The sequence below is a fragment of the Polistes dominula genome, unplaced genomic scaffold (genome assembly GCF_049000335.1).
Source record: "Polistes dominula isolate Pdom_NZ unplaced genomic scaffold, Pdom_raw_medaka contig_26, whole genome shotgun sequence".
Classification (NCBI taxonomy): Eukaryota; Metazoa; Arthropoda; class Insecta; order Hymenoptera; family Vespidae; genus Polistes; species Polistes dominula.
The window spans coordinates 1,860,203-1,883,703 of NW_028300939.1; the positions used below are offsets into that span (position 1 = coordinate 1,860,203).

A 23,501-nucleotide genomic window follows, 5' to 3' on the forward strand; every position below is an offset into this window, starting at 1 on the left:
GTCCGCAATGTATTCCTAAACTACTGAACCGATTTGAATTAAATTTTGCACACTGTGTGCAGTTTTATCCAACTTGAAAGATAGGATAGTTAATATCCTCAATTTATAATCGCAATATTATTTTATTAACAAAGAGTCATGATGTATTTCTTAAGATTCTAACAGATGGCAGTATAAGGTAATTTGTTGACTTAAAGACGAATAACTATATATATATATATATATATATATATATATATATATATTATATGTTATATATTATAATATATTTTGTATATTTGTTACCAGATTTCCATCTTTTATATCTTTTTTTAAATGAATAAATAAGTAATTGAAATTATTTTTAAATTAATGTTCATACTTCATTGCAATTTAATATTTTATATTTCTAGTTATTAACACTAATATCACATAATATCTTTCATTTAACAGTATTCATCTTTCATTTATCATTATCTATCAACAGAAAGTGAGAAAGTTAATAAATTTTGTACATAAGTATCATCTGATTCTTCTCAACACCTTTCTCAGTTCTCTTTTAAATCATTTCGATCTTGGAATAGAACACAGGTGATAACGAGCGCTCATGTTCGAGATTAAAATCTAAATTGTCGCAAACCTTGTGAACGGAAGTTACATCCTAGAGATGTTTTTGTGATTTCCTTTTTATCCTATCTTCTTCTTCTTCTTCTTCTTTTTCTTCTTCTTTTTCCTTCATTTTATTATCTCATCTTTTTCTATTTACTTCTTCTACTTGTTCGTAGAATCAAATGAAAAGAAGTAGAGACAACTATCCATAACTCGAGAGATCGATTTCTTCCTGTTTTATATTTCTTGGCCTATCAAGAAATGATTTATCGTTCTAAGTTTTTTCACATCTCGAGATATCGAGATATCGAGATAGATGAAACGATTAGGATGAAAATCGTATAACTTTCATTCTCGTATAATAAACGCGTCCCGGTTAGGTCTATTGGAAATCTAAACCATCGTTTGTAATTTTTTTTGTTTCTTTTGTCTTTTTTTTTTTTTTTTAGTTCATCATAAGGGTGAAAGCAAAGTAGTAACAGCAAATTTGCATCAATTACGTACTCACACAGATAAAAAAAAAATTATTGACAAAACATGTGTTCAATCTTTTAACTCACTTTTCACTCTACTTTATTAATATTATAGTTTTCATTTTATTTTATTTTTCTTTTTTTTTTTTTTTTATTATTATTATAGTTATTTCCATAATTTTTTTTTTTCTCAACTTAACTCTCGTACAATTTATTATCTCTTTAAAAGTAACAAGCAAACTTTTTATAACTAACTAATGGCTAGGTAGTTCATTACAATGATGGGGCTCGGGTGTGGTTAAAATAAAAACAATTGCTAAGAAAGTATAATAAAAATAAGAAAAAAAATAAAAAATAAAAAATAATATCCAAGAAAATTAAACTTTCCTACCAAGTGAACCATAAATTTTTAACCCATGAATGTCTTTTTTTGTCGTCCTTTTTTTTTTTCTTTTTAAAGTAAAACTTCTTAAGTAACGTTAAAGATCAAAATTTTATGAAACTATGTATATAAAGGAAAAAAAAAAAAACAGTGTGCACGACATCTTTTCATGGACGTTTTTTTTTTTTGCACTCTTTACATCCGTCGAACATATCCATTGGATTTTGCTTCCAATATTACCTTTAAAAGGGTTCGGTCAAAGTCGGAAAAGACGTCCTAGCACTCGGTTCGTCTTTTTAAGCTCGTATCTCCACAATGGAAATTTGACAAACCAATTTTCTGACTGTCCTATCACTTATCAAGTCCTGCACCGTATTACGCTGCATATTTTTACAGCTGCCACTTTAGTGCCATTGCCTTGTTTCAATTCTTAAAGCATTGCACGTCGAATATGCACTTTTTTTACTATCCATTTGAGAGATTAAGAAAAACGGATTAAATGTAACATTGATTACATGGAACACTTGACAGAAGACTAAACTGAATCCTCATTTATACAGTGATATCAAAAATCCGTTTGTTTCAGTGACTTATAATAAGTAAATACAAAAATTAGATTTTTACATAGCTGCATCGGAAGTGACAATATGACACTCGACCTATTATCTATTTACTATTGTATTTTTAAACCGTGAAAAAATTCATCGAGATAAGTGCTTGTAAAGAACAAAAGAAACGCTTTAGACGATACGTCGTCCGTCAACGGATTTTTCTTTCTCTATTTCTCTCTCTCTCTCATTCTCTCTCTCATTCTCTTTTTTTCGATTTAATTCTCGAGACGAAATCAATAGAAAGACTCTCTCTCTCTCTCTCTCTCTCTCTCTCTTTATCTCTTTCTCTCTTTGACTGTAAGCCCTCCCACCTCATCCATCTACTTATTCCCACTTCAACGACGATTTTTTTCCTACTTTTTTTTTTTTTTTTTTAAGTAAAAAACTTCTTAAGAATAGAGATAGGAGTGATTTAAAAAAAAAAAGAAACAAAAAATGAAACGCGGCGGCGAGGTAACGGAGCGGTGGGCGGCGAGGTAACGAAGCGGCGGGCGCCTATGTAACGGCCATGTTTTTTAAGAGCATGTTTTATTATTGAAAGAATTTACGATCTTTTTTGAAGTGAAAACTTCTTTAGAATCGGAGTGATCTGATAAGTAAATAAACGGTAACGCAGCTATGAAACGAAGCTATGTAACGCATCTATGAAACGAAGCTATGTAACGAAGCTGTGTATTTTTTTGTTTATTCTTAAATCCTTCAGCTTGACAAGGAAAGAAAGACAGGAAATAAAAAAATATAAAAAAAAAAAACAACGCAAATGTGACGAAGCTTTAAACGATTTTTTTTTTTTTTTTTTTTTTTTTTTTAATTCTCGACAGGACCATTTCCCACGCCAAAAAAAAAAGTAGAGGGGGGCGGAAGAGAATGAGAATTTGAAATCCGATAGAAAACGTGGATGTGACACACAGCAGTGCTCTGAGGAAAATAGATAGATAAAAAAAAAAAAAAAAAAGGGAATAATAGAAAAAAAAAATCGTGGAAATTCACGTGAAACGATAGAATCGTTTTTTAAATACTTTTTCCATTTTTTTTTTTTTTTCAAACTCATACGAATTTTTATTACCAATGCAAAGAACTAACTTAGTATGGCTTTGATAAAAGTAAAGATTAAGTTAAAAAAAAAAAAAAAAAAAAAACGTTTCACATCAGATTCGTACGACTCTTCGTGTGTTCTTTCGTTATTGCAAAAAAAAAAAAAGAAAGAAGAACCCCCTTTCTTTTCCTTTTTGTAATAAAATAAAAAAAGTGTCTATGTTAAACGAAAGAATTGACTCATATGAATCATGTGACTCAACTCACATGTGAATTTATATTCGCAAGAGGGTAGGAGGAATTGTTCCTATGACTTGTAACCTAATTAGAGGATTTTAATATTCACTAAGTAATATTAATCATTTTATTTATTTATTAATACTTCTAAATAAATCGTTAACAAAACATGTGTCGGATGAATTATGATTTTAAATGTAAGTGATTGTTTTAAATAATTAAAAAAAGAAAAAAAGAAGCAAAAGAAGAACTTTGAAAATATCCAATAGAATAATAAGAAAAAAAAAACAAGAAGAAGAAGAAGAAGAAGAAGAAGAAAATGGATGTACGTGAGAATCCAGGTTAACCGTAAGAAATTCTTTTTATTATTTAAAAAAAAAAAACCAAAAAAAAAAAACGAAGACTACAGACGTTTGCGTAAATCGTAGATTTTCGTGCAAACACAAAATGTTTGTACAGTAGCAACGTTTGCTAAGATGTCGGGGGGAGGGGGAAGTTTGGGAATGGGGTAGGAGGAAGAAGGGTGAAACGTTAAACTTCGTGAAACGTGGATAAGTGCAAAGATGGATAGATAAAAAGTATATAAAAAAAAAAAAAAAGAGAAGGGAATGAATAGACCATACCTCTCTCTCTCTCTCTCTCTCTCTCTCTCTTTTTTCATTGGTCTTTCATTGGTGGCAAACTGAAGAAGGGAAAAATTGTGTGTGTGCATGTAGAAAACGTTTGGTGAGTGTGTATTTTAAAGGATACCCAACCAACCAACCAACCAACCAACCAGTCACGCCTCGTTCGAAAAAGGACTCTCTTCGTGCCTTAGGGTGACGCATATGTGCTGTTTTAGGGTGAATAAACCTAAGGGTGATAGACGACGTCGACTCATCCATACATCCCCTATTGTTTATACAGTCAGTCGAAAGTAGAAACGGTGCCGCAGACGTGATACAGTTTCAAATTGATAAAAAAAAAAAAAAAAGAAAAGATAAAAAAGGGTTGAAAGGGTTGTTGAAAGTGTTCAAACTACTTTTTCATTACAATTACAGTTAGTTTTTGTTAACAATAAAATCATATGTTATTAATTATATATATAATAATAATTAATAACATATGACATTATAAATAATATATTTCATAAAATAAAAAGATAGAGAGAGAGAAAGATAGGTTCATATTTAATAGAAAATATCGATATAATTAAAAATTAGAAGACAGTCAATGAAATTTAGTTTAGTGGGGATAATTCTTCAAATAATTCAATCTAATCTTAATGAAATGTTTTAAACATGGATAGAAAAAAGTAATTAGAAGAGAATGATAATGAAATGAATCGATCAATATCTATATAATACCTTAATACATTTTTTAGACGCCTAAATGAAGGTAACCCGTTGTGCTTAAATGAACGTAGGCGTCTCGATAAAGGGGAACCCCTTATGTAAACTAATAATGAATTCTGAAGTATGGTAATCGTTATGTTGAACTAACGCAATGTTGCACATAAATTCTTTTTTTAGATTAAATGAAAAAATTTAAAATTATAAAATTAAGATGAAATAATAAATTATTCCACAAGTGTTAGAATTCACACATTTTCTAATTGCAATTTGAATATACTAAAGTAAATGTGATTTGTAATATAAAATTATTTATATTATTTTATATAATTATTAATATATTAATTATTAATTATATAATATTACATTTAAATTTGTAATATAATCTCTAATATATGTCTACGATGTATTTTTGGAATGATGATGCGCGCGCAACTTTCAATTGTACCCTACTAACTAAACGCGCGAAAACAAGTAGAATTTGAAAAAAAGAAAATAAAAAATAAAAGTAAATAAATTCAAATACGAGATGGGGATCGTCATTTTATATAATTATTAATTATATAATATTAATATATATTTATAAATTACTTGTAGTATTATATTATAATATATAATACTAATTAATATTAATAAATATATATTTTATATTTATAATTTAAACAATTACAAATATAAACAATTATATTATTAATATTATAATTATTATAAATATAATTACACAAATATTAATATAAATATAATATAAATATAATTGTTATATTTTGTAATTGTTTAAATTTAAATAATAATTTGTAATATAATTCCTAATATGTCTACGATGTACTTTTGAAATGATGATGCGCGCGCAACTTTCAATTCTACCCTACTAACTAAACGCGCGAAAACAAGTAGAATTTGAAAAAAAAAAATAAAAAATAAAAAATAAAAGTAAATAAATTCAAATACGAGATGGGGATCGTCAAAACTATTTGATCGTTTCTTTTAGTAAAATAAACGATACAACTTGAAACATGGAAAGAAAAATCTTTCAACCGGTTTTCTCTCTGTCACTGCAACCCTACGTAGGGTAGGTAGGTAGGTAGGTAGGTAGATACGTACTTAGGTATACATATATATAGGTATATAAACCCTGAATTCTCTCACTGGCACAGCATCGAACATCTGCTGTTCCTTTAACTCGTTGGAAACACGAGACGACGTTCTTCTTCGTTCAATGCTACAGAAAAGGGAATTTCTTCTACGAGTTTTGCCACCGATTATCAAAGTCTTCGCATCGCAACCTCGTGTCGTGGGATTATTCGTGCAAACGTTGTTCTATCTGTTTTTTTTTTTTTTTTTTTTAAATAAAATCAAAGAAACAGACAAAGAGACTAAAGTTTGTTTTTTCCTTGTTAAATTTTTTTTCTTCCATTTATTATCAATCTCACGTTTGTTCTTATCACCCGCATGCATGTGTTCCTTCTTTTCATTTTTTAATGATCCTACAAATTCGTAAAAGAATAACATTAAAAAAAAAAAAAAAAAAAGAAACATTCAACACGTTGTTCGTGACTGAATCGTAAAAGATACGAAATCGCGAATGGAAATTTTTTTTGATAGTAAATTCTTACATATATATACATTTATGTATAAACACACGTATAAATATTTGAAAAAAAAAAAAAATTATACAGTAGATATTTTTATTATATACGTCATTCGATAATAGGTAACAAATTTCTTTAAAAAAAAAATTACTTCTGACACGGTGTTTAATTGTACAAAAAAAATGATATTTCACGATAAATCGAAATGAAATTATTTAAGAAATTGAATTAATCGAAATTCGAATTGATATTTGAAAGAAACTTGAAATGTTTCACGTATTGTTCGAGTTACATTCAAATACACAGGGGGTTGTTAAAAGGGTTGCGCAATACTCGGCAAGGTTTCTTTTTCTTCCTTTTCTTTTTTTTTTTTTTTTTAATTAAGGATTATCGATTATTGAAATGTAGAATTCGTCGCATTATTCTCACGTGTGATATAAAATATCTGACGATGTTTATTTAACTCTCAAAATAAATATTCTGTCAAATAAAACGAAAAGAAAATATTCAAACGTATGACAATAGTTATCATTATTATATTCGAACAATGATAATAATAATTATTTTAATAAAATATTTCAAAAAACAAAAAATTGTAAGATAAAAAAGAAGAAGAAGAAAAATTTATATTTTAACTAGGGCTGCCCCGCCACACATTGCTGTGGCTCACAATCAGTTTGATACACACGTCAATATAATAATATTGCGATTATAAATTGAGGATATAAACTATCCTATCTTTCAAGTTGGATGAAACTGCACACAGTTTGTAAAATTTTATTAACATCGGTACAGTAGTTTAGAAGTCCATTGCGGACAAACAACGTGAAACGTAATTTATATATATATTAAGATTATATTTCAATATTTTATATTGTAGCGTGTATAATATTTATATTATAATTAATATTATATAATAATAATAATAATATATAAATATATATTGTAAATTAAAAGTTTTGTATAAGTAAAAATTATGAATAATATAATAATACTCTTACAATACTTTACTTTATCATACAGATGACACGTTTTACATTTAACTCTTTACGGCACAAAATTTCAGGCTAATAAAATAGCCCTATGTTTCATAGAAATTTGAGATTGTGTTTTAAATAAAAACATAATTGTGGTATAGTTTTTATTAATAAAGGTATTAAATAATATAAAAATATATAAAAAGGAAAAAAGAGTAATAATTTAATTTTACATTTGTAACATTTATTGAAAATATTACTACTACCAATTGCTTTTGCATAAATAAGACGAAATATAAATTTATGATAATGCAACAACTATTGCAATATTTCGGGGTGGGACTAAAAATGTCCCCCCCCCCCACCCCACCCTACTGTGCATTACGGTGTATCAAAAAGGTGGGACACTTTTAATCCCACCGTGCCCCAAAGAGTTAAACGCAACTCCAAAAAAAAAAAAAAATATTCGACAACATTTCTTATGAAACATTTCTTATGGAACATTTTTTGTTTATCTATTTCTTTCTTTTTTGTTTTGTTTTTTTACATAGATATTATATATGTACACTAACAATTTTTGATTTATTAATCATTTTGTACAAAGTTTGATACAATTCAAAATAATCTAGATTATATTAATGCAAACGTAACATTAACTTGTGCACTATCAAATAATTTCACTAATGCATTTAATTGATTTTTTTTTCTTTTTTTCTTTTTTAATGGTTGTTGAGAGTGAAATCTTTCTCATGGGAGAAAAATAAAATTTCGATTGTTTTAATTGTAAACACAAAAAAAAAAACAAAAAAAAAAATTCTGAATCTACGTTCTGAACGTGTCTCTTTCCAACGCAAGTAGTTATATTAAATAACATTGATATATTTTACATTTATATTTCATACGTATACTTATATATATAGAAAAAAAAAACTAATGGCAAAACTTTGTTATCGAGAGATAGATAATACACCGAGAGGCAAAATTTATTGATTAATTATTAATGATCATGATTAATGATCTATCGTTCAATATGATTCATAAGAGGAAAAATCGTCAAGTTTATAATGTGCTGGAAATTTTCAATATCTTTTGTATGCTACAGAAAAAAAAACATCATGATGATGATAATGATGATGATGATGATGATGGTGATTATCTGAAAATCCACGAGATTTTTTAAACGCAGTAATCATAACTTTGTCATTCTATCATCTTGAATAACGCGCAAGAGAATACCATTCCAAAGAACTGAAACAAAAAAGAAAAAAAACAATCAATTATAATTCATTAAAAATTAATTAAATAATAATAATAATAATAATAGTAATAGTAGTAATAATTCAATATAGTAATAGTAGTAGTAATATAATAATGTACAATATTAAATATTATATATAATATATTAAATAAATTATTATATATATATATATATATATATATATATATATATACAGTATATATTATATGTAATTACATAATTTAAGAATCGGCCGATGATCAACTACTATTAATGGGCCGATGATCAACTACTATTAATGGGCCGATGATTACTACTATTAATGGGCCGATGATAACTACCATTAATGGGCCGATAATAACTGCCATTAATGGGCCGATAATAACTGCCATTAATGGGCCGATAATAACTGCCATTAATTGGTAATTTATTAATTTATTATATATATATAATTAATACTATATATATAAATTAAAATTAAAATTAAATAATAAAAAATTATATTATATAATAAAAATTATATAATTTATATTAATATTAAATATAATATTATAATATAATATTAATATTAAATATATTATATATAACATATTATATTAAATATATATTAAATATATTATATAGTATATATTATATTATATATACAATATTTAATATATTATTATTACTACTACTATATTTAAATTATTATTACTACTAATAATATTATTTTTTTATTAAATTATATAATTATATAGAATATATATTCTATAAATAATTAATTTAATATATAAATGTATATATTTCTATATATTAAATTTATATTTGTACATTAATAATGTTATATAATTTATATATTTTTTTTTTTTTACAAATAACTAATGAAAAACAATGTTCATTATCATAATTCATTATCATAATAATCTAAATTACTCATATAAGTATACCATATAAATATAAATCCTAATAAATACTAATCACATAATAAAAAAAAGAAACATTATTGTACAAATGACATTGAGAAAGAAATCAATGAACAGTACTTACCATAAGACATGCAACAGCTATACCAGCACCTCCCATAACAGCTGCATGCTGTTGCATATAAATTTGTGTTCTATTTAGGCAACCTTCCAGATAAGCATTAGATGGGTTTACTGTATCGGTACCAGCACTGCAGTTAAATCGCTACAAAAGAATACAGTCAATGGTAAATAACTCAACGTATCGTTTGAGAAAGTTTAATCGAGTGAAAGCGTGAGAAAGTTGAATAAAACAATAATAAAAAAAAAAGAAATGAGTTGATTGAGTAATCAGAAAAATGATAATTGTTCTTAAATCAGATGACGAATGATATGAAAATGATTAGAATAATATTTAGAAACATGGATACGATATTATAAATTCACCACCAATCATGATGAATCATTATTTAGTAATAGTTATCATTGCACACATCAATGACATTTGTTTAACCGGTTGCAATGTAGATACGTTCATTGAATTCAATTATTTTTATCAATAACAATAATTCCCTCTCCTTAACCATTTTCATATACATTCAAATTTATAATAAAATACTTGATTTTGTTTATTAACATACCTGTCCAGGTTGAACTTCGCGACAACAACTTTCGGGTACACGAAGACCATGAAGGCCCCAATCTCTCCAGGTATGTACACCACAACAATGTAGCTAACATTTATAAAAAAAAAATATATATATATATACTATAAAAGATTGTTTATTGAATTTGTAAAATATATAAAGTTAACACACACATTCTTCGTTATTATATTTTATTATTAACACTTTAATGGCCGCTCACACAACAACATGTATTTGATAGCCGGAACATTGGCCTATTTTCTTTATTTTATTTATAACTTTATATATAAATATAAAATCAAATTATTTCTTAAATTGTTGTTGTTTTATTTTATATTAATTTTTTTCATGAATGACAATAAAGTTATTTTTTTTTCTAAATTAATTCTTGAAAAATATTACCAGGCCCTTGATGACCGTTGATTGTGTACACGTGCGGCCACATTAAAGTGTTAAAATATATTAAATAATTATTGCTCACTTGGGCCTGAGTAGTATCCCAGGTATCACGAACAGATTTACGATGATCATAGAGTCTCAAACTACCCGACATTTCACGTTCCAACGTGTTAACCAATTTTTCACTGAACACATAGCCAAGAATACCGCCGATAAGAATTGTCACGAACAGCAGGAATACGATTATGAAATACTATGAGAAATATTAATAATTATAATAAGCCTCATTAAATTTCGTGTGTTAGATCATCATCATCATCATCATCATCATAAAAAAAAAAAGAGAAGGAAATCATTTCAATTCAATTATATGGGACTTACTGTGACCAGCATACATTTGACTTCACGTGATGCACCAATGCATCCAAAGAAAGCGATAATAGATACCAAAATTCCACCAGCTAATAAAACATAGACTGTACCGGTTAACAAATCGTTTCCTATCAAATCACCTATGTAAGGTACTTTGTCGACGAATGCCCATATAGCTAAACCAGTTATAACAACACCGCCAATCTAAAATTTATACAAAGTAGTAAAATTCAATTAATGATAATAATATATATTTATATATATATTCTATAATAATAATAATTAAATTCTAATTATATTTATTTATAAATTAATTAATTTATTATATTATTCTATTATAATAAATAAATTAATGTATTATATCATATATTAATTATATTATAGAATATATTATAGAATATATTATATATAATATATATAACTATATAAAAAAAAATATATATTTATATTAAATATTAATTTATTAAATTTAAATATTTCATTACTATTTATATTTATTTAATTTAATTATTTAATTATTATATATATTTATATTAATTTCAATATTTGTTTATTAAAAATTAAATTTAAATATTATTATTTTTATATATAATATTGTATATAATATATAATACATAATATATAATATATACATATTTATTCTAATAATGTAAATATCTTTCATCTCTCGTTTAATGAAGTATACTGTATTAAAGATATATTTCTACTTACAAAGATAATAAAATTAGTGAAGAACAAAGAATACTTCATAAAACGGCCGCAACCGTCCATCTCCGTACCATATCCCATATTTGATCAATCTTTCGATCTAATAAAATAACAATAAGTTAGACAACACAAGTAAACGTGAAAAAACGATAATAGTTATTTCAAAATCATGTTGAAATAAATCAAGAATCTCGTAATACACACACTTACACTTATTACAAATTCGTAGTGTGAAGAATAAATCTTGTTAAAAAAAAGGAACAAATTCAACGTGATTGTTTTTTAAATAACTCAGAAATCCATTCTATTCTCAACAACAACAACAAAAAATCAACTGCACACACGTTACTCGAATTAAAATCAAACGTTTAATTCTGACGTCATTGTAATTCCCGAAGTATCAAAAAATATTCTAACAGGTACTTCCGTTTAACATTTAAAACGAATTATATTTCAAAACATTTGTATTCATTTGAAAATGAATCATATATAATAATAATAATAATAATAATAATAATCTAACGTAACACGTACACGTACACGTACACGTGTAACACTAAAGCTAACATAAGCATGTTAAACATTCACGCAAGAGTGTTACCTTAAAAAGACGTTGTAAAAGAGAAAGAGAGAGAGAGAGAGAGACAGAAAGAGAGAGGGAGAGAAAGACAGATAGAGGGAGAAAGTGGATTCTCTCTTTTACATTAAGTAATCCATGGCCACTATAAAATCAGAAGGATAAAAGTAGGGTAGTGGTGCATACATATATATACATAATATATATATATGTATAAAAATGCGTGACATCATCATCTAGCATGATGTATCCTTCCTCATGTTATTACGTGAAGGACACAAATTAATAACGATGACAATTTCATTTATCTTATCACCATTACTTTTTTGTCATCCCCCTAAAGAATATTAAAGCCATTTTTATACATTCTTTAGAATTATTAGAAAGCACTCATTTTTTTTTAATTATTACAACTTCAATTAAATATTATTATAAAGGAATTGATTTATTATATTGTTAATTATATTTATTAAAAAGAACAAGAAACAAATCTAAATTTAATTCTCAAAATTGATATACAATTTTGTGTATATTGTTTTATTTCAATATTTTGTTTCAAATTGATCGGTGTACGAATACTTTTTTTATTTCACATTCACTGTATAGTATATTAAATTTTATATTATTCTGATTTTTCTCTTATTTCTGAAGTTATTTTAAATCTACACAAGTGTTGTATTATTATTTCAAACGAATACGTTACAATTAATAAATAGCTTGATTGAGTCATCGCAATTTAAAGAAAGAGAAAGAGAGAGATAGATAGAAAATCCTTCGTGTATAAAATCTATTCAACGTGACATCATACTACGTTGTATGTTATTTTTGATTAATAGGATTTTCCAAAGATACGTGTAATTTATAATAAAAAAAAAAAAAGATAATATTAAGAGTCCTGATTGAAAGATTTATTTAATTTATCGAATATTTTACAAAAGATTTGTAAAATACCAAATTTGTATCATTAAAGGTAAAAGTTTGGATTGAATATTTAACAATATTTTTATGGAATATTTTACAAATGGTTTGCAAATCAAATTTGTATCGTTTAAGGTAAAAAAAAAAAAGTCCTAATTGAAGAATTTATTAATTCATCGAATATTTAACAGAAAATTTACAAACCAAATTTGTATCATTTAAGGTATAACATTTGTTTCATTTTTCATCTAGTTTATGGTTACATAAAACTTAGAAAAAACAAAAAAACAAAAAAAAGAACAAAGATTTTATTAGTTTATACTTGTGATGAGGTAATTTGAAATCTACGGTTGAAATTCGATATCGAGAAAAATAAGTAGGACAAAAAAGAGAAAAGAAAAGAAAACAAAACAAAACAAAGAATTCTTATAAGTGTGACGTCTGGTAGTAGCACCTGTGGCCCAAGACACGTGGAAGAAAGAAGTCAGCAAACGCGGGAATTTCGAAACAGAAAAATGAATGAGAACAATAACCAAAAAAAAAAAAATAAAAAATAAAAAAAGAAAACCAAACCTGAGTCGTATTTACAAAAACGTTGTTTGTATTGGCTAACTTTGAAATCTTTATACTCCAATAACATGTGTTTAGTTCGTCAAAAGTTTCTTATGCCAAACCGTACACAATTATATGACCTACGAGACATCATTTTAAATCAAAATTATATTATTAACTATGAATAACATGATTTTTTGGTTTACACGTGTGACTACAATGACTGAAATATTTGTTTTCTAATTTTAGAAAACTCGTAATATCAGAATTTTGAATTAGATTAATAAAAGAAATAATTTTTTTTTATTATAATTTGGTATAATCACATATAATTAACCAATTAAAATGATATTTTCAAAAATGCACGTGTACAACAGGTACAAATTTATTCATCGTTTATTTATTACTATTATTCTATTCATTTATTTCTTTACTTCATATCATCTAATTATTATATTATTTTCTTTGTCAAATGAACAATTTAATCAATATTTCTTCTTTAACGACTAAAAGAATAATTTTTTTATTTCTCGGTGTGAAGGCGACTTAAAGTTCTAATCGGTCGATTTAAAGTGATAGTAGGCGCCGATTAATGAACTACATAAATGGAGAAGGGGCCAGTGTTTTTTTTCTTTTTCTTTTTTTTTCTCAATGAAACGGATTTAACTTCAATTGAAATTTATCAAAAATTCTCAAGAAATACACTTAAACATTTTCGAAAGTCGTCAACAACAAATTTAGATATTCTAAGAGAAACACGAGAAGAATCTGAATACTGAGTTTTATGCTACGTTCAGAATAACTCTTTTCAACATAAAAAAAAAAAAAAACGCAATACAATTTTTCTAACATTATGTATAATAATAATAATAATAATAAACGTCAGAAATTAATGATTAATCTTAATTGTAAATATTACAAAATAAAACATAATCTGATCAAAACTTACATCTCGTATTTCTAGAATTTATTTACTTGAAAATATCGATGTGAATGTTGCTTTAAGGTTACAAACTACGACGATTTCTCGACGATAAACTACAGCATGGTACTACTACCAGTATACTGAACAAGATGGAAGTAAAATACGATTCTGTGAGAGGTTTTTACGTTTAATCATAAAACCAATGTACACAAATATAACCCAACACACATATATTTTGCACTTTTTGAAAACAAAAAGAAAAACAATACATAAATAAATTCAAACACTAAACTCACGATCCAAAATTTTAAATAAATAAATGACAAAATTGATGTCAAACTATAATCAAAACTTCTTAACTCACTTTCAACTCTCTCTCTCTCTCTCTCTCTCTCTCTCTCTCTTTAAAATTTTCAATACTCCTGATAATTTCCCAATTTTCGATTTTATTATCAAACAAAATGTGATCATCTTCAAAAATGATGACTGTCCTTTCACCAGGTGTTTTGTTTTTTTATATGCCGGTACTTTAAGCCCATTTTATTAAACGACATATCCACTGACTATGATTTACAACCGGTGTTTGAAATTTATAACACATTTTTTAAACAAAACAAAACAAAATTATTTATGCAATATACTTACTCAAAGGAAACGAGAATAAACGATGAACAATCTCAATGATGATAAAGTTGACTAAGAAGATGCTGATTAATTAATTTCTCTCTCTCTCTCTCTCTCTCTCTCTCTTTCTCTTTCTCTCTCTATCTATCTCTCTTCTCACTTTCTTCGTTGAAACGTAATTTGAACTTCTACTCAAATTTCTCGAAGAAGATGAAAAAAAAGAAACAACACCGATGACGATATTACATCAACACAACTAATTCTTCCTCTTAAACACTTGTTACGTTGTACGTTGTATTGAGTTTAAAGTTGAAATCACATAGAATAAAATTTATGCTATTGCTATCCTTCGAGGCCGCCAAAAGTGGGAAACACCGTTCTCCTCACGTCCTTCGTGACGAAGACGTGATCTGAAAATGCCTTGTTATGCGCGCGTTCTTCTTCTTCTTCTTCCCCCCGTTCTTCATTCAATTCCCCTTCTATTTCACCACTTTACTATTCCCCTCTCTCTCTCTCTCTCTCTCTTTCTTCTTTTACCTTTTAATATTACGCACACCACGAATCAACGTTCACTTTTCAAAAAGACCCCGCGAACTCTATCAATTGTATCGAAACTTGATTTATTTTGATATTATTATGCACAAAATGATTTAATTCAAATTAATATTCTTATTCATATTGTTTCATTCATTTGTTAGTTCATTTAAAAATATTTCAATGTTATTTTTATACTAGTACATTATCGATTAATCGACGATAATGATGAATGGTTGACCGATTTACCGATTAATTTTCATAGATATATAAACAATAATTATGACATAATTTTATAAACATAAAAACGAGAATGACGTTACCACGTTCTATCGTCAAATCATCTCGTTTATCTTGTCTCATTTTCCATTTTGTTTTTTTCGAGGACAAACACACACACACAGTGCAAGGTATGCAATTTGATGATGAATCGTAACGAAGGATTTTCGTGGTCTGTTATTTCGTTCAAAGATAATTGTTTTAACAGGGTCATGCAATAATCAAGAGAGAGAGAGAGAGAGAGAGAGAGAGAGAGAGAGAGAGAAATATAGGTTTTATTTAAAAAGATACATCGATAAATTTCCTTTTACGTTTTTTCTAACTTTAAAATTCTTATAGAAATTTCATCGATCGATCGATCACGTTTCACCTATGATAGTAGATATTTTTCATATTATAAAAAATAGTAATTGAAGGATGATGATGATGATGATGATGATGATGATGATGATACGTTATTATGTTAATTTCACCATCGATTTTATATATTTCAAAGAAAAAGAACAAGAAAAGTAACAAGGAAAATTGTTCATTGCTTTTGTTAGTTATAATAGACAAACATTATATGAATGAGGGAAGATAATGGGGGAAGAACTTTCTCTTTTGGATGAAAACAACACAAATAATTATTCTATATATAATAGAATAAAATAATATGGTCACACGAATGATAATTAAATTAAAATAAATTAAAAAATTGCAACCATACAAAAGAAACAATAGGTATATTATACTGTTTATAAATAAATTGTTTTCATATTATAATATATATATATATATATTATATTTATATTATATTTATATTATATTTATTATATTATATTTATATTATTAATTATATTACATTTATATTTATGATATATTATAATATAAAAACAATTTATTTATAAACAGCATTAGATTATAATATATAATTAATATTAATGTATGATTATATTAATATATAATTATATTATAATATAAAGACAATAAAAATTATGCTATTTATAAATAATTTCCATTTGAGTGGGTGTATTGGTTTTTTACGAACTAATTTTTGCCAATCGAAAATTAAGATTCCCACGCAATCGATATGTAATTTCATTATTTGTTTAAACAGAACTCCGCCCAAGTAATAATCATAAATCTAAATTGGACCAATCAACGATTATATATACTTCTAATCATTAATCTTCCATGGTAGATTACAGGTGTGACTGTGGTCTTTAATTAAATTAATTTCTCACAAAATTTGTATTATTCAATTAAACGAGATAAATACCATATGAAGACATGAATTTTGCACCATAAAATAAAATCATTAAACAAATATTAAATAACTTTACATTAAAAATTAATATTCTTATAAACAAGATACTTGAAAACAAATATAACAATTTAAATAATGATTTAAATCGTCTCGTTGTCATTCATTTTCGATTAATCGAACTATTCATTATTATCGATTATTAATAATTCTTGTATATTTTGCAATAAACAAGTCTTAAAAAATTTATATATATATATATATGCATTGTCTAATATTGTTTTTTTTTTGTTTTTTTTAGTAAAAAGTAAAGAAAAATGAAAAGAAATTTAAATGCATAGCACTATTTTGTATTTAATCAAAAATCTAAAACAATCTTGTTCAGAATACAAAATACAATTTTTCCTGGGTTTGTTTCATGGTATCCGGCATGACCTACTTTCGAAAACGTTTATGATCTTAGCATTGCGAAGAAAATTATTTTTGGACCGAGCATGCATGAAACATATTCTCTTCCATCAATCGACATGATAAATTACATACATATATACATATATATAGATATTTACATACGTACACGTGTAAGTGTTGTATTTATTTTTTATGAATTTATATACAAATTCCATTCAATTATTTGTGTATCTTAAAAATCCTATTTACAAATATGATAAATTTAAAAAATATTTATTAGAATTTCTGTATCATACAAATTTATCCAAAGTTTAAAACTTGAACTATTAATTAATAATTTTTTTCTTTTTTTAAATAAAACATTAATATCTTAAAATTATAATTATAAGAGAAAGTGCATCAATGCAATAAGAAAATTACAACAAAGGAAAAAAAGAAAATAAATAAAAAAAAATGTATTAAATTTATTATCTAAAATAAATAATTGAAATAATTTAATAATAAATAATGTATAATTTTTTTTCTTTTTATTAAACAAATTTAAGAAATTTATTCGATTGAAAAAAGGTGCATTTGCGCGTCATCTGACGTTGGATCCCGATAATCGATGCAACAACATTTCCAAGATGGTGGCAGACGACAAGTTAGATTTTAGTAGGCGCGGTTCTTTCGTTCGATTATTCTTTACAATTGCACAGTGGTAAAGGACATACAAGGATCTTTGAAAAAATATATTCTACAAATATTACTTCGTCATAATATCACTAAGTTGTATTCGTAATATTTAAATTTGATTTGTTGTGTCAGCTGATAAAATGTTTACCTACGACGTTACACCAAATGTATTGCATATAATTAGTGAAAAAGATATTTTCTAATTTATATACATTTGTATTAAACAATTTGGCAAAAAAAAGAAAAAGAAAAGAGTAATAATAAGAGTACATTTAAATTACACAAAACAATTTCTTGATGCAAACAATATCACAGTGAATTACTATGGAAAAGTTAAAAGAGCATGGTTGGTGAGTGGACATAGTTGATTTTACTTTGTTGTCTCTTTGAGTTATTTAAATTTATAATGATATGTATTGGTATTTAAAGTAAAGAATGGTTTTTGCAAAGCTTTCATACAATAATTTAATGAAATATTTTTATATATTAGGTATCTTTCCAACGATGGTTATAATATTGTCAGTGATTCTGGTAATATCAGTGACACAGAAGTAATAATAAAACGTTGTTTGGATGTAAGTTCTTATTATATGATCCTTGTTTGTACAGCTGATATGAATATTTTCTTTATCAATATTTTATATCATTACATTTATTATAGCTTGATTTAAAAGAAATTGGTAGCGGTCAAGGAGACATTCATCAAGGAAACATTGTATTACAAATACAAAAATTACGCAATGTTGCTGCCCCTAAAAGTAATGAAGAATCTCGTGGTGCACCACGTATGTTAAAGATATCTTTAACAGATGGTAAAAACAATTATCAAGCTGTGGAAATTGATCCACTACCTTCCATAAGGTAATAATCGATAATGTCAAAATATTTAAACATAAATTGTAATATTATTTTAATGTACATGACTTGTACATTGTTTTTGTTTTTGTTTATCTAGCTTGAATACACCTCCCGGTACAAAATTATTATTAAAACCAGGAAGTGTTCCTATATCACATGGAATTATTCTCTTAAGATCATTACACATAGGTCAACTATTAGGTGGAAGAGTATCTGGTCTTGTAGAGAAATGGGAATTAAATAAAGTAAATATAAAAAATTAACTTTATAATTAATATTATATATTATATTTAGTTTCAATCAAATATTTATCGGTTATTCTTAATAGAAATTAGCGAATCATTCAAGAGTAAGATCTGCCGAGGAAGGTGGTCCACCACCATGGATACCATTTGGTAGAGAAATTATGAGAATTTCTGAACAGGACAAAAATTTTAAAGCTTTAGCCGAAAAGGATAAAAGTAGTAAAGAAAATGCTGAATTTGAAGCACAGCGTAAAGATGCAATAGCTGAAGCTGCTAAACAAGGCAGTAAAAAAGTTTTTGGTGGTGGAAATAAGCAGGTTATTATATAAATAATATATTAATGTTTTCACACACATTAATTAATTAATTTACATCTTCTTTTATTATTGACTTTATATTACAGCTATTAGATCATAGTGTACAAAGGATAGTAGAACAAGGATTTTCAATAGAACAAGCTGAATATGCTTTACGTGTAAACAGAAATAATGTTGATAAAGCAATCAAAAGTTTACAAAGAACCAATAATAAAAACAAGTATATTTTATTTGATCTTTTTTTTTTCTTTCTTTCTTTCTTTCTTTCTTTTCAATTATACAAATTATATTAATTATTGTATTATTTATAATAGGGATTCAAGAGAACCTAGAGAACCAAGAGAACCAAGAAGTAAACGTTTTGATAAAAAATCTGAGGACAGTAAACCAAGCAGTGGAAAAATATCTTTATTTGATTTTCTCGAAGACAAGTTGCCAATTCAACCAGAACCAGTAGAAACTGCTCAAAATAATTATGTACAAAGTCATGAAAATAATGTTGAACGTCTCGAATCAAAAACAGAAATGCATAGTACTAGAGGAGGACGGTAAGTACATTACAGAATAATAAAATGAATGTATGTATGTATGAAGCAAAAATTAGATTATACATTTTTTTAATTTATTATAGATCTCAAAGAGGTGGTCGTGGGTATCAAGCTCCTCCAAGACATAGTGAAGAAAATAAATCAAATAAAAGATTAAATAATAATAATTCTGTTTCTTCTCAGCAATATTCACAGTACAATGGAAATAGTAGTACTCAACAAAGTAAACCACCTAGATTTCAACGAAATCAGGATACACATGGTTACTATCATCAAGACAATGGAAATAGAAGTGGTTCACAAAAGAATCAACATAATGAATATAAAAATTCTCTTCCTCAATCTCATTCTGGTATTGGTTATACTGATGACAATGGAAATAATCATAAAAATCAACACGATCAACAAGGAAAGAATCATTCTAATAATAGGAATTATAATCATTTTGAATCAGAAACTAGGAACAAACATCTTCCTGATAATTCCTATAATAGACATAATCGTTCACAAGAGACAGGAAGTAGAGTTTATGGAGCTAATACGTCCGATAGAAATGATAGAAATCATTTAAATAAATATCATTTACATGATAATGCTAATAATAGTAGGGAAAATATGGGATCTACCACTCATAAAAATGAAAATCATCATTTGAATAATCAAAGTACTAATGTTCCTACTAGTAATCCATGGGTGTGGCAAATAGGTGACAAATGCATGGCTAAATATTGGGAGGATAATAGAGTATGTATTTATTTATATTCTTATATATAATTAAATAATTATTTTCATACTCTTTTTTGTATATATAGTATTATAATGCTGAAGTGACTGCCGTATCCGAAAAAACCTGCGTTGTACAATTTAAAGGTTTTGAAAATTATGAAGAGGTTCTTCAAGAAGATTGTATACCTATAACTGAAGACATTCATATGGTATGGAATAATTTCACATATTTGAGATATTTCAAAAATGCTATTGTTTTATTATTAAACTTAATGTGTAAAATATATTTTTTTAGGAAAAGAATGATCGAGGAAGAGATCAAAGAGCAAACAACAGGCAAACTCGAAATGAGCAAAGTCAAAATAATATTACAGGTTATTCGTAGTATTATTTCGAATTGAATTTACTATATATACATATATCTAATGAAAATAATTTATCTAGGTGGTATGGAGTTCCGCAGAGGTGGCAATGGACCTAATTCGGGAAATAAAGGATACAATAAGAAACGTGGTCCAGTACGTAGTACTCAACCAATTTATCAGCCACCTGCACAACGAAATCATTATTCCATGCCAACTAATCTACAAAATAATTCTCTACTCTAATGTGTGTAGTAGCAAAATAATTTTCTTTAGAAAAGGTAACGGAAGCTCTACTGAATATTCAGTCATAGTTTTGCTGCTGTTCAAGACTGACTTTATGGAGTACCAAAATGCTTTCCATACATGAAGAAATATTCAATTCTACATGTGCAAGTCCGTAGATTATTTAAGAGATAATTCGAATGAAAAACATTTTTTCGTGTGGCAAATGATTTGTACTCAAAAGTTGAAATTTAATGTGTAATAACTGTATAATTATGATACAAATTGTTTCTTTATGTGGTATGTGAAGAAAATGGAAACTAAAATAATTTCAACAACAAAAAAAATATATATATATATATCTATACTAAAATATTATTCCATATTCTCCTAATCACATAACACATAATTCAGTTGAAATAATTAATGTTACCCTTTATATTAAAAAAAAAAAAAAAGAAAAAAAAATGAAAATACATTGTCAATATTACAATCGTAGAAATAATGAAAAGAAAAGGAAAACAAAAAAATTCTTTTAAAGTACACCTCATCTGGAATAATAAAATTAAAAAATTATATCTATTTAATAAATTTAAAATTGCATGATATTTTTACGTAGTTACAAGTGATTATTATTTATTACCTAATCATATATTATCGTCTATATAAAATTAAACATAGAAAAAAAAATGTTGATTAAAACTTGCTCAGTGAAATATACTTTGACTTTTATCTGTATGAAGATAATACGAAATAAGAATGTGCAAACATATGCACACTCGTGTCTATATTCATTAAAAATGTAAACACACCAAGCGTTTGATTACTTAATTCGAGCATTTCAGTGTGACGATAAACTCGATACTATAAGAATTGTTATTTTCGTAATAACAAAGAATACAGAAGTACATAGAAGATCGCAAATTCAGTTTTTTCCTAACTAGATTTACCTCAGTTACTACCGTGACCACCAGTGAGCAATAGAAGGTACTTAACGCGATGACGGTAAAATACTATCAAAGAATATAGTATTCTTTGATAGTATATAATAGTACAAATGATATAATCTTTGATAGTATATATTGTAGAGAATCATATTGAATACTAGAATTGAAAATAATTATATTCAATTTATAATATATAAATATGTGTGTGCCTTCAGAAATGCCATTAAACATATATTTAAAAAGGAAACAAATTCAGGAATTCAAATGGAAGAAAATCACAAAGGTGTTTGTAGTTAAATCCAACGATGATCACCTGTAACAAAAAGAAAACTATATTAATTATCGAATCAAGTGAGATACAATAGCCTGACATATGAATCGTCCAGATGCATTTTTCAAATTGAATTCTCTATTTATTCTTATCAAATCTCTATTTGAAGTTAAAATAAAATTGAATTTAAACGCGTGATTTTACATTTACAAAAAATAAAAAAAATAAAAAAGTAAAAGTCCAAATATTAAGTTACTAGAGAAAATAATATCTATTAATTATTATAAGTAATACTTTAAAATTGCATTATATAGAAAAGGAAAAATTACAAATTTAATAAAATACGATCAAATTGAAAAATCTTAAAGACAAAAAAAAAGAGAGATTACTTTAATATTCAAAAGACGATAATTAAATTTCAAGATATAAGAAAAAGGGAATTTAAATATTTTGACTCGAACTAAATAAACACATATGCATCTTTTTGACGATATAGACACATATTTGGTGTCTCAAGGAGATGGAATGGTCCATCATCTCCAATTACAACTAGAAATTAATGACGAGCAAAAAAGTAAAACAATAAAATATAAAATATGACTAGAGAGCCATTCTCTAAAGGTTCGAACTTGCTGTTGAACCTTTGAAAATAACTCAATAGCCTATAGTTGCCCTCTTGAGCCACAATTAAGTGGGGGCCTCTTCGGCATTAAGCCTCTTCTTTCTTCATTCCA

At 26.3% G+C, this 23,501-nt stretch overlaps 2 protein-coding genes across 3 annotated transcripts; one reads left to right on the forward strand and one right to left on the reverse strand.

Annotated features, from left to right (window-relative positions):
* Window positions 1–7,009: 7,009 nt before the first annotated feature.
* Window positions 7,010–15,539, reverse strand: Tsp74F (Tetraspanin 74F). 2 transcript variants are annotated; one of them, XM_089171538.1, is made up of 7 exons: window positions 15,145–15,539; window positions 11,531–11,627; window positions 10,829–11,023; window positions 10,530–10,700; window positions 10,043–10,135; window positions 9,487–9,627; window positions 7,010–8,471 (listed from the first exon to the last, which is right to left on the reverse strand). In XM_089171538.1, the coding sequence occupies exons 2-7, from the start codon at window positions 11,606–11,608 to the stop codon at window positions 8,424–8,426; spliced, it is 726 nt and encodes a 241-aa protein (XP_089027664.1). In that variant the 5' UTR covers window positions 11,609–11,627; window positions 15,145–15,539; the 3' UTR covers window positions 7,010–8,423. The 2 variants fall into 2 exon arrangements, with proteins under 2 accessions (XP_089027664.1, XP_089027665.1); XM_089171539.1 differs by lacking the exon at window positions 15,145–15,539 and adding an exon at window positions 14,524–14,662.
* A 2,663-nt stretch (window positions 15,540–18,202) lies between these two features.
* Tdrd3 (Tudor domain containing 3) lies at window positions 18,203–22,023 on the forward strand. Its single transcript, XM_015332421.2, has 11 exons — window positions 18,203–18,618; window positions 18,759–18,843; window positions 18,930–19,129; window positions 19,224–19,371; window positions 19,455–19,688; window positions 19,775–19,908; window positions 20,003–20,236; window positions 20,320–20,980; window positions 21,049–21,171; window positions 21,258–21,336; window positions 21,407–22,023. Exons 1-11 carry the CDS (start codon window positions 18,593–18,595, stop codon window positions 21,568–21,570), a joined length of 2,088 nt encoding a protein of 695 aa, XP_015187907.1. The 5' UTR covers window positions 18,203–18,592; the 3' UTR covers window positions 21,571–22,023.
* Window positions 22,024–23,501: the final 1,478 nt, after the last annotated feature.